The 15,771-nt window shown below is 40.6% G+C and overlaps 1 protein-coding gene across 1 annotated transcript; it reads right to left on the bottom strand.

Moving 5' to 3' along the window:
• Nucleotides 1–69: 69 nt before the first annotated feature.
• Nucleotides 70–13,434, bottom strand: ALB (albumin; the record flags this gene model as incomplete). The annotated part of the gene is made up of 14 exons (XM_080933142.1): nt 70–111; nt 614–746; nt 1,766–1,989; nt 2,308–2,446; nt 3,461–3,558; nt 4,603–4,735; nt 5,498–5,712; nt 6,509–6,638; nt 8,014–8,111; nt 8,985–9,117; nt 9,616–9,827; nt 11,387–11,519; nt 12,633–12,690; nt 13,356–13,434. 14 exons carry the CDS (start codon nt 13,432–13,434, stop codon nt 70–72), a joined length of 1,827 nt encoding a protein of 608 aa, XP_080789268.1.
• Between the last annotated feature and the right edge of the window lie 2,337 nt (nt 13,435–15,771).

The following is a 15,771-nucleotide window of genomic DNA, read 5'->3' as shown; positions in this document are numbered from 1 at the left end:
TTAGGATAAGTGATTATGATTAGGTTTTTAAATTCCAGAGTATAGTTACCTGAGATGGTTGTGATGTGTTTAGGCTAAGGCTTCTTTGCTTCTGGTAACAAGGTTTGGTCCCTGAACACACACACAAAGAAAATTGATGGATGTTAGAAAAATATTAGCAGGACAATTAGGATTTGCACTTCCACAGTGCACATTGCCTAGTTACAATTCCATCGGAATTCATAAAACAAGGACAGACTGTTGTTAGGCCTCAGGGGGGATGTGAAATGATTCAGACATGATGCTGAAATGTGTGTAAAATAACTCAATCTAAAAAGTCACATTTCAGGGCAATGTTTAAATGAGTTAGCAATTCTGGGCTTTAGAAGTATTTCTAACTGTGTTCACATGTGTCACAAATTTGAAACCAAATAGTGATAATAAACATTTACCATGCAGCAGTGTGGTAGGAGATAAAATTAAGAGCTACCTAAGTCAGTTTATATTACAGTTAGGTAGTGAACAAAATCTAGTTGGTCCACATCATTCAGTATGTGAGTTCCGAAGCTCTAAACCTGACCGATTGCACAGAGAATGGGAACTGGACATATCAAAATGCAAAAACGTTTATGACCTCAGTAGAGAAGCAGGTCTCCTTGTCGGCAGCCTTGCAACATGTATCCAGGAATTGTGAGAAATCACCCATCACAGTCTTTAGCTGCTCTTCTGTAGCCTTGGGCTTGTGTTTCACCAGCTCAGCAAGAGCCCTGCAGTCAGACAGAAGGCAAGACCAGCAAGGAAACATTTACTCCAGTGGAGGAAAATAAGACAGGAAGGATGGCAAGGCCACAGTTTAAGGTTATAAAGCTTGGAGCCAAGTAAATTTGGCTTTGAGGAGCAAGCACACCATTGCCAACCTCAGGAACCTTGACTGTTCATAGGGTAGTAGGTGGGTGGCACTTTCCTAAGGCTAGACCAAATAGAACAATCAGTGCTGGTCACACTGTGTTTTACAGTTTCAGGAAATCTGAAAGACCTATTAATATATGCAGTTCTGACCTCTAACATTTGCCCCATTTGAAATTAATAATGAGGAGGCTATAAAAGCTGACGAGCCAAGCAACAGGAGGTTGCTGGGTCTCTGTTGTAGACATCTGTAGAACAAACTACCAGAGAAAAAGAGCTGTGTCGGGGATGGGTTTTGTAACTCTATCTGGGGACCGTGATGACATATCCCCAAAGGTGATGACAATACCCTGCTATATCCATGCCATTGGAACCTCTCCCTTGAACAGGATCCAAGCCTCCTTCATGCCATTTCTTATCCTAGTCTCATGGGTCACACCCATGATGTTGTCTTGCCCCTGGCGTGGCTTCTTCATGGAACATTTTCAGCTAGCTATTCATACCTTGAAAGAAATACTCCTATGATCTCCGTGACCAGTTTTCCTGTCTATATCCACTGACTAGTGTTTAGTGTTTTTTATTGTGCCTCCACTAGAATTTTATTCTACTGTGGTTTTTACTCACAGTAATAAAGATAAGCTGAACGAAAGTTTTTAGTGCAACATTTTTTCACATGGGCAAAAAACTCTGATGCTTTTTCAACTCAGTGATGCCAACATCTAAACATTTTTCCCTAAGGAATATAATCACTGCATCAAAAAAAAAAAAAAAAAAAAAAAAAAAACTGCCCAGTTTACAGTCCTCACTATCCATACATTTGCAATATGAAAATAGATAGATGCAGTAAAAAAAAAAAAAAAATAAGAGCTAGATCGCTCACGTTTGTTTCTTTATCTGCTTCTCCTTCTCTGGGAGTGTGCAGATGTCAGCATGGAAGGTGAAGGTCTCGGCCTTAAACTCTTTGGGGACATATGTCTCATCAACTGTCAGAGCAGAGAAACATGGCCGCCTCTCCACCAGGGAGCCACTGCAGCACTTGGTGACACTCTCGCTCACTGGGGTCTTCTCATGCAGCAGGCACACGCGGTTCAAGATGGCAGACAGCTGAAGAAGAGATGAGCAGAACAGAGAGGTCACAAGTATCCCACAGACACCCACTTTCTGGTACACTAAAAACTGTCGTATTGAATTAGCCACTGTGAACCGAGCCTTGACTGGCATGGTAATTTATCTATCTTTGGAACTACACATGAGACTTATTAAAAACTGGTTTTCTTCTTAGTTAGATATGAGGGCCGTGACCCAGACACCATACACACACGTGCACAGATTAGGACCCCCTCACTCCTGAAAGTGAGATGTATCAGGGTCTAAAGACAACAACCCAGCCCCATTAACTTAGTTGATGTTTAAAAGACTCACGTAGTCCTCCACGCAGGGCAGTCTCTGGTCTTCAGGAAGGGAACAGCACTTGGTACCCACTCTTCCCAGGTTTCTTGCAGCCTCCACGAGGGTTGGGGTGGACACCTGAGGTGCTTTCTGGGTGTACCGAACTAGAATGCTGTATAACAACAACAAAACAAACTAACTCACGTGGCCTAATCCAGGCAGGAAACTGGCCTGACGTAATATATTTCAAGAAGAAAAGATTCACTAAACCCACCTAAGAACGTTTTCCCCACTCATCAAAGTATCTTTACTTCTAGGGTGATGGCGTAATGCTGGGGAAGACCTTGTCCTGAGAAACCAAGTGGCTGGAAAAACTCCTGGGAGCATAAGGTCTTAGTTTTAAATCTGTACTAAACTCGTAAGGAGGGGACATCTCTTTAGCCTGACACATTATCTAGTAACTAATGACAACTAGCATTTAACAATGTGCCATAAGCGATAAAAGCCGATGTATTTCAGGTGAAGAAGTGCCAACTCCAAACTCTAGAATTAGAAGAATGCTAAAACTGCATGTGAAATGAACAAGGAATAATGTATCTCTTCCAGTGTGCTCCCTTTACTTCCATAGATAAAGTTCTGTGGAGTTGGGACATGACTCTAGAAGATCACTCAGTCTCTATAGGAGTAAAATTCCATAGGAAGACAAGGCCACAACTACCAAAGTTTACATGTAACTCCCAAATGTGATGTTTTCCAGAGTGAACTCTGATTCATGTAGTGTTTCCATATTATCTAAATTTTTTGTACATCTTTTGTTCAATGTTTCTATCAGTTCTTGAGTTTCTACTGCCTAAGCATGCTACTTCTTTTTCTACTAAATATTGTTCTTTTTTTTTCTTGCTCTTAAACTCCAACTAACCCTTGAAGGAAACTCCCAATTCTAATGTATCAAGATTTGCTGAGTCCTCAAAACTTCTACTCCAAGAGACCAGTGTTTATATTGCACAGAGATACAGTTCTCTTCATCCCTCCAATGAAGTTACCTCCTTCCCAGAATTTTTGATAGATATTGATTATAAATAATGTGTTTTTGCTGTGAAAGCAAGATGCTGGATGGCCTATACACTATTTAAAATAATTACAAATTGATCAAGGAAAAAATAACTAGTTGATAAAAAGTACTCACGCGTTTTGGAACCCGTACTCTCCAAGCTTCTCATAAAGCTCACAGTTAGACTTCACCAAGTTCTTAGGTTCTTCTACAAGGGGCTTAAATTCTTCTAGCTGCAAGATCAAACAGTTGTGTTCACAGTCCCCTTCCTGAGAGCCCAAAGTAGGTCACTTTGCACTACTGCTTACTGCTGTCCCTCTGCCCAAGGACAAGTCAGGAGGCCTTGTGTCACACCTGTCACCTTGCATCTAAACTGTTCCTTTTATCTGCGAGGTGGTTGGGCACAAGTCGAATGAGACTCTGCAGCTCTGGGATTTGATGGCTGTGTTTGAAGCAGGCCACCAGATGCATTTTCTTGTTGTGTGACTGCTCTTCCTACATCCAAGCTTCCAACAGATCCTGCCTACAGGTCACAGCGCTAAGTGTCCTCGGCAACAGAACTGGTCTCCTAACCCACAAAGTGGATGAAGTTAAAATAGCACCTAGTGCAGAGCAGCTCACTGGATGGTGGCTTGCACTTTTAGCAATCTCTCTAGTTGGTTCTTGAGGTCTCCGAGATGTGAGCACCCACCCGAAGCTCAGTCACAGAGTGGTATCTGGTATTCAGCAGTTTCTCTGTAAAGTCTGACTCTCTTCTGGTCCCAAATGATTCAGAAACCAGTACGTGCTGACGGGAGCCCTGATGTCCTCCACAACTTACAAGCAAAACTTTTCATAAAACTACTCCGAAAACCTTCTCTGAATGTTTGAAAGTCATTCAAGGACACAGAGTTCTCAAAGTCCTTTGAGATATCAATTCTAATAGTTGTCAGCATGGTGGGACAGGTTAGTGGCCTGTAAGTCTAAGTTACATCAATCACTTTTAATTGGCAATTGAATTTATTCTCTAATTTTATTCTCGAGGGTATGAAAAAAGGAAACACTACTGTAAATATTTTATGCAAGCAAAGATTCCTCCCTCTCTTTGAACCTTCCTTATATTTTATTCAAAGAGTTTATCCTATAATGTTGAAGAACTTTAAGAGCTCACATTTGCCTTCATGTCAAGAATGCATTTGGGTTGACCTACATATCGGTGATCATGAATCCATCTCTTCCTTTCTCCCTATAGAGAGCACCGGCAGCACTGCCAGTGTCCTTGGCTCATGGAAACCTACCACTGTGCCGTAGCACGCAGGAGGGTCGCCTTCAGCACAGCACTTTTCCAGTGTGGCCTCATACTTCTTCGCCAGTCTCAGCAACAGGGAGATAGAGTAATCAGGGTGCCTTCTTGAATATTCGTACAAAAACCTAATTAAGAGGAACATAGGCCAAGCTAACTAAATGAGCATGTGATAGAGTCACGTGACCAATCTCAATAGCGATTCTCATCCCCAGGCATCCTGCATTGGCGTGAGCTCTGAGGACAAATTGAGTAGAAAGAATGTGGGTTCCAGGTTCAGCTTCGCCACTGCAGCCTACCTTAGTATCCTGCATGGGCCACTTACTGTCAGTGCGTTAACTCCCCCCTTGTAGAGTGGGAATAATTGTTGCACTTAGTAAAACAAGTCATCCTTTGTTATTGGTTGTATCATATCTTGCCACACTGTAACATTCTGGTCTTTTCAACCAAGTACGAAACAACTAGTGTCACGTTGACATATATACATATAGATAGATGTAGACATCCTTACTGTCATCCCAGAGATGGATAAGGAACTGGATACATAGGTAATATATTCATATGTATGTTGGATACTTAACAAATATGCCCATAAGAATGATTAAGTGGTACACATCATTTACACATTCATAGAATATTTCTAGAGATTTTCAGAAATATTCCTATGAAGTAAGGAACACTGAGTTTATGCTGAATGTACCAGGAATTCATAAAGAAATATTTTAAATTACTTAAAATACTTTTCAGGATAATTTAAAGTCTGAGAGTGGCAAGGATGGACCATTTTTCTGAGAGCCACAGAAGCCCTGCTAACACCAAAGGAGAGCCTGGTGTAGCTTCCTAAACCTTGCAGCTCTGTCAAAGTTCCAGAAGGAAAGGCATCTACTCACGTGCCCAGGAAGACATCCTTGGCCTCAGCATAGTTCTTGCACACTTCCTTATCCTCAACAAAGTCAGCAGCCAATGGAGACAGATCAGCAGGCATGGTGTCATGTTCCACCTCAGAAAGACACTGGGATTTCTGCAACATGGGTTTGTCGCAGCAAGCCTGCAGTTTGCTAGAGATAGACGCCTGGTTTTCACACATGTACTTGGCAAGTTCGGCCTGGGAGAATCAGAAACAAAAGCTTTAGAGAAATTATCTTGGCTACATTTTGTCCCCCACCTGTTACATGGGGAAAACATATTCATCCTGTTCTAAGCCATATACAACCAAAGTGGCTTCTGTAAGCACATTCTTTTCATCCATGCAGTGTGGGGCTGGGGCTGCAGACTTGGATATTAGGACCAAAACATTCCAGTTAGAATCTAGAAAGACTGTTCAGGAACAAGGTGTGTATTTATATAAATTAATTCGTTTTAATTATTTACTACTTTTATGTCTTTCCGACTGTGATAATTCGGGTTACTGTTTCTGTAAAAGTTAGTGCTTTTTTTTTTTTCTTTAATTCCTCCCAAGTTAAGGGTAGGCATTTTGAAACTAAATAACTCATTAAAATATGATGTATGATGAAACAGTGATGAACACAATTACAGGCCTTCCTTGCTCATACACACATTATCTGTCTTGAGTTTTCCAGAAGGTACTATGGCAGAAGAGGATCCTGGTATGGTTATATTTTTAGTCTTTGGAGAGCAGAGGTGAGGGAGATATCAGGACAGTGTTGGAGAAAAATGAGATCACAGTGAATTTTTACGTACTTAGTGCAGACAGCTCATTAGGGGAAAGACTACGGAGGGATGAACACATTTTTAAGAGCCTCTCCACTCTGTGGGATCTCTAGCCCTGCTTCTCTCCCCAAAGCATCTTAGAAATCTGCATCTGTGAGTTGTTCTCGTGTTCTCTGATGAAGCCAAACGCATGCATTTGCGGCCTGAGCGTGCAGCGGCTCTTTCTTTACCCTGTCATCTGCGCACTCCAGCAGGTCGCCATGGCAGCACTCCTTGTTGACTTTGGTAAGGTCTGTTGCCAATTTGGTGATTTCTGCAAAGTCGGCGTGGGGGAATTTCTGGCTCATACGAGCTACTGCCCTGAAAAAGGAAAGAAATTCTGTCATCGAATTGTTACCATATTGTATTTGTATGAAAGCAGTAAAAGAAGACACCACTTAGAACAAGTGCAAAACTTGTTATAAACTGCTTTGAAGTTCAAAACCTACTTAAAGGAACAGATTATAAAGGTCCACTGGCTGGCTCTTGCAATGCTAGTCTGGCATGACAGTTATGTTTTTCTTTGGCAAATTATCTACTAAAAGAATGGGGGTGGTGAATGGAAAGCTAGGGCCTCGTTAAACTGAAATCATAGATTTTCCCCAAAGGGGCATCAGTCAAGTGTTAAAGGCTTTATCTGACTTTGGGCTTGATCATGTCCAAGCACTGTGACCACCAGCAGGCTTTAGCTTTTAGAGTGTCACAACATGCAGAATCAAAGGACTGGGGGCATTAAATCACATGATGGCACAAAAGCATTTTCTCATCTTGGAATGAAGATTCATCATCCCCCATCATGGGACATGTTTCTCTGAATTCTAAAGTTCCAAGAGGGGGTGGTCTTAACTTCTAGACAGTTCTAATCATGCATCCTCCTGCCAGGAAATTGTTCCAGCAGACAGCCTCTCAGCTCCATGACAAAAGCTAATATTCTCATTCCAAAATAATCTTCAGTTCCTGAACTCCAATACAGAGACTCCTTTCCAAGAACCAGTCACTGGCTACCTAAGAGTGTATTGTTTCGTATTGCAGTTGCTTTGTTTGTTGATTTGGTTGGCTGTAACAATTTGGATAGTAGGAATGACGTAGGATAACTGTGCTGACAGTTTCTAAAGAACACAGAGTGTCATCTCAGATTTCTCTATGATGCTCATTCATTATCGGCTAACAGGTGAGGCGCCGGATGGGCCAGCATGTCTTTCTTGGCTTCTGTATTAAAGGATGCACCCAGGCTCAGCCACAGTACATAAAAGCAAAGGGGGGTTGGGGGGCAAACAAAAACATGAGATTAGGAACACAATTGGAGTTGGGATAAAATTAGAAGTAGTAACTCCAGCTTCCTTGATGACTAAATTCAATTATTAGAACTAAAAGCCACTTTTAGACTGAGGCAACATAAATTAGGTAAGTTAATCACCCTGACTAGGACAGCATTGTGTAAGCTTTGAAAATAAGTCCCAGTCTTTATAAACAAATAAGATTTTAAAGACCTATCTTCTTTAAAAAAAAAAAAGTCTTCTAAATTCTTTAATAATTCAAACCAAAACAATGAGACAAAAATGTCAAATTGTTTCTATTATTCTGATTTCACCTCTGTTTGTCTTTTCATAAAGTGCCTTAGAAGGGCACAGACTTTTGGTTTGGACAACTATCATCAGAAAGATCTGAACTGTGATAGTAAAGAAGTGTCATGTACCATGCTTTGAAGGCTCTCTCTCCAAATTTCTGCATACTGGAACACTTCATTCTCTGGCGGACAGCTGAAACCAGTGCCTTCTCCTTCACGGAATCAAGCTACAGAAAGAAATCCAGTTGAAAAAAATTAGAAAAGATTATTTTTATACAACACACACACACACACACACCAGAGAGAGAGAGAGAGAGAGAGAGAGAGAGAGAGAGCCCTATGCCAAAATAATTTGTTTGAGTGGGGAGGAGTTGAAATCAGGACTTGTGCGTGCTAGGTAAGAACTCTGTCATTTAGTTGTATCTTTGATTCAAATGAAAATTTAAAAAGATAATTTATACCTTAATTCACAAGTACTCCCTTTTGGCAAATGATTATTTTGATATCTAAGGGGACAGAAAACTGGTCTAGTCATAGCATCTAGGGACTGCACATTGGAGACATTACTGAGGGTAGAGTCCTGAGAAGGGGATGTCCCAGGACATGCGCCTGCACTGACTTTTTAATTTTTGTGACTAATTCATTTCAGTCCTTCATCAACTTTCATAAAATCAGTAAGTTCCTCCAATAAACAAATGATATGTGTAGCAAATTATTTATGGAAGGAATGAGCCCCAACTTCTAGCCTCAGTAAAAATTCTCTGCCTTGAATTTTAACTCCAGTAAAATGTCTCAGAGGTCCAAAAATAAAAAATAAAAGCAAAAACAAACAAAACACCTAGCAGTTTCTGCACAATTTGACAGAGTATTGCTCTGCTGCCTTCATTACCATGTAGAATGAGAGGACAAGTAACACATGTATAAGAATTTCTCTCTCACACACTACAGCTAGATTTTGGAAGGAAGAAAGGTATAAGAACCAAAACCCATCTGTAACTTAAGAGGAAAGAGAAGTTTCATTCCGAAAGTCGAGTATCCTGAATCTAGCTGTAAAATGATCAGACTCTGGTCTTCCGAGCGTCTTCCCAGGGGTTGGTTACCTTTGGTGTCAGGCAGCTTGCTTTGTCAGACTCTGAGCAGCACTGGGTCAGAATCTCCTTGTACTTCTCAGCATAGTAAAGGAGCTCTGGGGCGTAGAAATAAGGATGTCTTCTGGCAACTTCATGCAAGTAGCTGAGTTTTGGAAAGGAGAAGAAAGCAGGCAATCATTCCCCACAGCACACAACGTTACAGAAATGATCAGTCAACCAACACCCTCCGGAACAGGTGGGATCTGTAACTGACCAGTTTCAATCAGTGTGGCCACCCATGAGGGATGGCCTTATGTCTGTTGTTAAGTGAGAAAAGAGAGGTGCGGGTGCGTGTATGTGTGTGTAAATGTTCACATGTGTGCATTTTTGGTAAGTAGTTAAATTTAGGTAATGATGTTGCTGACTAAAATGAAATTGATCCAGGGAATATGAAAACCACACACATACACACACACACACCTTTTATTGTGGTTATGTAGAGTTTTGTTGGTACCAAATATTACGTTTTTAAGAAATCATTTCAACACATTCCCAGGTTTGGTATTGGCTACTTTGGGGATCTCTTGACTCTCAGCATAAATGTGACTGACTGAGCTCTTGCCCAGTTTCTAACACCAAGCAGAGAAGTCTGGGTACTCACTGTCCCAGAAAGGTGGCAGGGTTTTCCTGGAAGGAGGTGCACATGGCCTCGGCCTCTGGCCTCTCGAAGGGCGGCAGGCTGGGGTTGTCATCCTTGTGTTGCAGGAAGCACTCATTTCTTTCGGGCTCTTGTTTTGTGCAGCAGTCAGCCAGCTCACCATAGTTGTCACGGAGATTTGGAATGGCACACAACTTATCTCCAAAAAGAGTGTGCTAAGAAGAAGACAGGACAGTCAAATTCCGGCCGGTACCTGACTTTCTCCATAGCCAAAGAGCATCGTCGAAGCCAAATGTGCCGACGAAATTTGATTAAGAAAACATGTGCATTGTATGTATGTATGGCACTCAAAGCTAGGAGCAAAGTCACTACAATTAAAAATAAAATCAAGGGAATTTGAGGAACAGGTAAAATCATGCTGAGTTCACATGACTCCTCACAGGCTCTGTGCCTTTGGGAGAAGTCTAAGTTTTTACTATGGTTCATGTAAAATGGAGGAATGACACAATCTACTTTAAGTGGTTACTGAATTAAAATACAGGTCTCCTTCCCTCTAGAAGCATCTCCCTAAAAAGACTTCATTTTCTTAAATAATCCTTTTCTTCCTCATTGATTTTATTATCAAAATCATTTAATGTCCTAGAAACTTTACTGATCTAAACAGAATGTATTACTTTTCAAATATGCATTTTTTGGAGAATACTGAGGTGGAACTGTACTATTTTAGATGAAGTATTAACACCACAATGAGAGGAAAAGGTATCCAAGATGGAGGCAAGAAGAACGGGGGTGGAGGTCATTTAAACATGGTTGCCCATAGATTAAGTGGACAGAAAAGCTCAGGCCTCCAGTTTTGAAGCCCTGTCTATAAATAGCAAAATTTCTAAATCACTGAGAACCCCACTTTTTAATTGCATATAAAATAGCCATGCCCCTAAAATAGGAATAAATAGCTCTACTATAATTTTATCCAGGTAATAATGTAGCATAGAAATCTGCTGGTGCCAAGAAGACATTATTAGCCTTCTTATGCTACTGTGGCAGCATCTGTAATGGTTAAAATATACAAACAGCCCAAACAGCCACTAACGAATGAACTGATGAAGAAAATGTGGGTGGATGGATTAAGAGTGTGGTGAACATATACAAGAAATTACTCCTCAGCCTTTAGAAGGGGAGCATTCTGCAACTGGTTCCATTGTGGTCAAACTTGAAGGGCATTTTGGTAAATGCAATAAACCAGTCACAGACAGGCACATTCTGTATGATTCTACTACTCATATAAAGTGCCTAAAATGGTCAAATTCACAGAATCCAGGGGGAGAATGATGGTTGCAAGGGGCTGTAGAGAGGAGGGACTCAGTTACTGATCACCTGGCATAGACTCTCAGTCAAACAAGATACATTCTATGGACCTTCTGGATGGTACTGCAGATACAGGAAAGAGGAGAGTACTCTTATCGCAAAACAATATTTTCAATGAATGCATAAGAGCATGCTATCGCTATCAGCCTCTGAGAACAGAACCCAGCCTTTAGAGCTTGGAAAAAATGTTACAAGTGACAAATGTCATCAAAATTAATACAACTGCCATGTATAAAAAACATCTTCTTTCAAGTTGTGAGCATAGCTAGAGTATCTCTGTTTGCTTGCAATTTAATAATGTTTTTATTAATCTGAACCTTAAGTGTGGGACTCATGATTTTCTCTTCTTTGCACCACTCAGAATTACACAAAGCAGGAAAGCACATCCTCAGACTCAGAATGTACTCACAAGGGGTTTGTCACAGTTGGCGGCAGACTCGTCAGCAACACATGTTTTTGCAAAGTCGGTTACTTCAGTCACTAATTTGATGTGTTCTTCGTATGGGCATTTCTGGAGATACTGGGAAAAGGCAATCAGGACTCTGAAAGACATAGAAAGCAAAACTCAGTGTGAGGCACGTGGCTCTCCTAGACAGTAAATTGTGTATGTGCATACACCTTGGATGCTTTGTATATCTTTCATACAACTATCTCGAAAGCCTATTCTGAAAGCCTATTCTCAGCCATTTCCTGAGGCATAACCAGGAGTATGCGCCTTTCTAAGCAAAGAGAATTTCTTCTTTAAAGATTTATTTATTTTTGTTATATGAGTATACTGTTGGTATCCTCAGACACACCAGAAGAGGGCATCAGATCCCGTTACAGAGGGTTGTGAGCCACCATGTGGTTGCTGGGATTTGAACTCAGAACCTCTGGAAGAACAGTGAGTGCTCTTAACCCCTGAGCCATCTCTCCAGCCCATGAATTTCTACCATGCTGAAGTGTATGTGCATATGTGTGTCAATAGATTTATGATCATGAGGCAAACAAGCAAACTACTCTCTAAATGTATTCAATGCCGAAGTTATATATTATATAAGTCCTTTGAGTTATTGCTTTCCTAATCCATCTGCCTCTGTTAATTGGAATACATGACAACATTGACCTTTTAAAAATAAACTAATCATTCATTTTTACTACATTAAAACATCATTAAGGTTGGAGATGTGAGTTAATTATAGACCATTTGCTTCACATGTGGAAGGTCCCAGTACCAAAAAAGACAAGATAATGTCCTCAGGATACCATGAGATGTTGTTGCATAAAGGGTTAATAAATGAGCTGCCCCCAAAACTCTATTTCATAGACCTTTTCAGAAATAGAAGTAAGATTCCAGACTTAACAAGTTAGATGTGGGCTCCAGATTCTCTCTCCTGGAAAGGAGCTATAGCCACACATGGCTAGATATATTTAATTAAAATTTAGTATTATTTAAACATGTTTTCCTCAGTTACACTTGCAATGTGCTAAGTGCTAAGTGTGATCTCTGGCTGCCTGCCATATTGCTTAGCACAGATCCACAGACTTTCCATCTATGCACACCTTCCTATTGGACGGTGCTGCTCTACAATTTGCACACTCGTGGTGGGAAAAGGTGTCTTAGGACCTGAACTAGTACAAAAAAACGTAAGTGGGCTTTCAGCATTTTAACTTACAGGCCTTTGAAATGTTGCTCCCCCAAATCTTTAAACCGATGGGCGATCTCACTCTTGTCTGTGGGGACAGGGAGAAAAAAAGCACAAAACATATTTAAGTGTTGTTGAGCACAACTGGCTATAGTACACTGCTTTTCACTTCATTCTTCTCTTCACTAACTTAGGACCCGAAGATGCCGTCCTCTAATCGTTACAGGAAAATCTGAAGATGGCAACAATTCCTTTCCTCTACAAAGTTTTCTTCTTTCACCAAAAAAATGTTATTTTAAAACTTGTTGTTTTTATCTTTGCATTCAAACCCAAGACTTGATGCTCTGTCTACTAAGACAATAGTAAATAAAATTTAAAAAATATTTAAATGGAAACTCCATTTATAGAATAGGTGGTGCACACTTCTTTAGTTTTTAGTATAGCATGGTAGAGCAGGCAGGCCCCTTGAGACGAATGAATTCAGCTGTTCCGGTGTAGTTTAAGTCATTCTGCCTAGCATATTTCTTAAAATTAAAAGAAAGCTAAAACTAAGCTTTCAAAATGCCCCCATCATTCTCATCAGAGATATCTAAAATATATGAATAATATAATCACATAAGGGCTCTCAGATGCAAATAATAATAATAAATACTCTAAATATCAGAGCTATAGGAACATTGAAGTTTTTAAAAATACCAGGCTTCCATTACTATGAAAACTAAAAGTAGAGATGAAGAAACAGAAAACTCTTACGTGCATCTCGGCGGAACACACCCCTGGAGAAGGCAGAGCCAGAGACAAAGAGGAGGAGGAGAAAGGTAACCCACTTCATTGTGCCAGAGGCTAGTGGGGTTGATAGGAAAGGTGATCTGTGAACGGAGAAGCTCGCTCTAATATACTTCTTTAACCCAATAACTGTAGATCATTAACCACACAGACCTTCCGATTCATTGGTTCCTACCCCATTACAAAATCATACCATCCTTGCCAAAAGGTTGTTTGACTAAATCCCTTGCGTATGTTTGCCATCTGGAGCTGTTTGCCCCCCCCCCCCAGCAAGACTTTGTCACAATTCATTAGAGTTATGTAAAACATCAAATTTTACATAAGAGTTTAATCTCTTTGTCTCCCGTGTGAGCATTTCAGTTTGGGTCTATGCATGGACACAGGACACATTTTGAAAGTTGAGTTGGCGTGTGGATCATTCATCCCAAATATGCTTTTATGGATAGGCAATGAAGAATTTGCATTTGGTAGGTTTATAGGTCTGCCAAGTGTTTCTCATCTTAAAGTTAGACTCATCCACAAAGCTCGGCGTGTCAAATGGGAACAATGAAACAAAGTACTGGAGACTTATGTCCTGTGCTCCCGCCTCAGCTCAGGCAGTGTGTGCAGCAGGTCTGGGGTAGGACATTTTCATCCAGTGTGAACCTCTTTCTCGGGTGTTTTAGGGGAGACACCAGAAGGCCCCCAATGACAGCGATGATGGTCCTTGCCATCGCAACATCCTTCGTCTGACACCACAGGGTGACAATCAGTAGCAGAGCAGTTGTCCCACTCACCTAAAAGGAGTCAGTCGAGACCAGGTCACCATCTAGATCACCCCCATGGTTCCAATACACACGGGACGGCTCTTTCTCATATCTAGCTATACAATCTTAAGTTCTCATCTTCAGTAAGATGTACAAATTCTGTAGTAAATGCAGGAGTAAAGGCAAAATGGAGGAGGGAAAGGTGTTCCCTTGTGTATTTTATGACTCAAAGGAGTCCTGAAGTGGAATAACAGACTAATCTCTGAAGACACAAATGAACAGAACATAAAAAATAAATAAATTAAAATGTCTACCTGTGGAATTACTTCCACTGGGGGTGGGAGCGGAAAACAGAATTAAGCCAAAACCTCCTACTGGAAAAGGAAGAAAAACAAAATAGAAAAGATAATTCTTTATTGGATAAACCCCACTTTAAACTTCCTAGAAAGAGTGTTCATCACTTGTTTGAGGACAGTAGTCATGGCTACTCCTGTCCTGGAGTGTGAATGGACATGAACAAGTGTGCAATGCTTAAGTTCTCCAATGTATCTGTATTATTGCCTCACAAGTATTATATACCTATTTATATATGATATTGTATTGTTACCTCAGGCTCTGATCACTCACACATATACTATGTACATGTATTTTTTGTTTGACAATTGAGTAAAAGATCATCTGTGCAGCCATTTTGCATTTAGAGAGTAAGATAATCATAAATACCAAAGTCTAAGAAAGGAGTCATCATAACAGAGGCTTGAACCGGTTTAGTGACTGATGTAGATCCAATAATTTTAAGACCTAAGCTAATAACTGAGTCTCTCCTTAGCAGTACTAACTCAGTGTCTCACACGGGCATGTTCTCATTCAGCTTTCCCAGCCAAGAACTTAAGTGCTTAATTCCTGACACAATCGCCGTGCTTATAGTTTGTCTCCACTGAAAACAAACACTTGAGCAGTTGCATCTGGTAACAAGAGTTTACTCCTTCTTCTGAAGGCCCTGACGTTCGTCCTATATGTACACTCTGTACTGAGAGGAAAGAAACCACATAATCTAACATCCTGGTTGTCAAGCTTTTAAACTTGACAGTTACTCAGTCACCGGAGGAGTTTGGCATGAGCATAAACACACAAGTTAACCTAAGATTTTAGTTTCTAAATAAATAAAAGAATAGTTCAAATGATCCTGTGTTCATCCCCTAGAGGGGAACAGCAATAACAACATACACACACACACACACTCACACACACACACACACACACTCACACACACACACACACACTCACACACTCACACACACACTCACACACACACTCACACATACATACACACTCACACATGCACACTCACACACACTCACACACTCACACACACACATACACACACACACACTCCTGCTGAAACATAAATATGACTGGGAATTAAACTAGAGCTTCAATACATTTGATTCCTCATTTTCTCCATGTATTGTTAGCTGTTGCTTTGTTTTGTTTTTCTTATTTCTTTTGCACTCATTTTGATAGTATGGTTTTCCCCACACTCTCTCTTTCTCCTTCCTATCTCTGGAACATCCCTAACTTCTTTTAAGTCATCCTGGCCATCTGACCACCTTGGTCTGGCCTACACGTTTCTTCCC

Source organism: Micromys minutus (genome assembly GCF_963924665.1).
Source record: "Micromys minutus genome assembly, chromosome: 1".
NCBI classification, from domain to species: Eukaryota; Metazoa; Chordata; class Mammalia; order Rodentia; family Muridae; genus Micromys; species Micromys minutus.
Note: the sequence above shows the minus strand (reverse complement) of the source record. Positions and strands in the feature narration are given on the sequence as shown.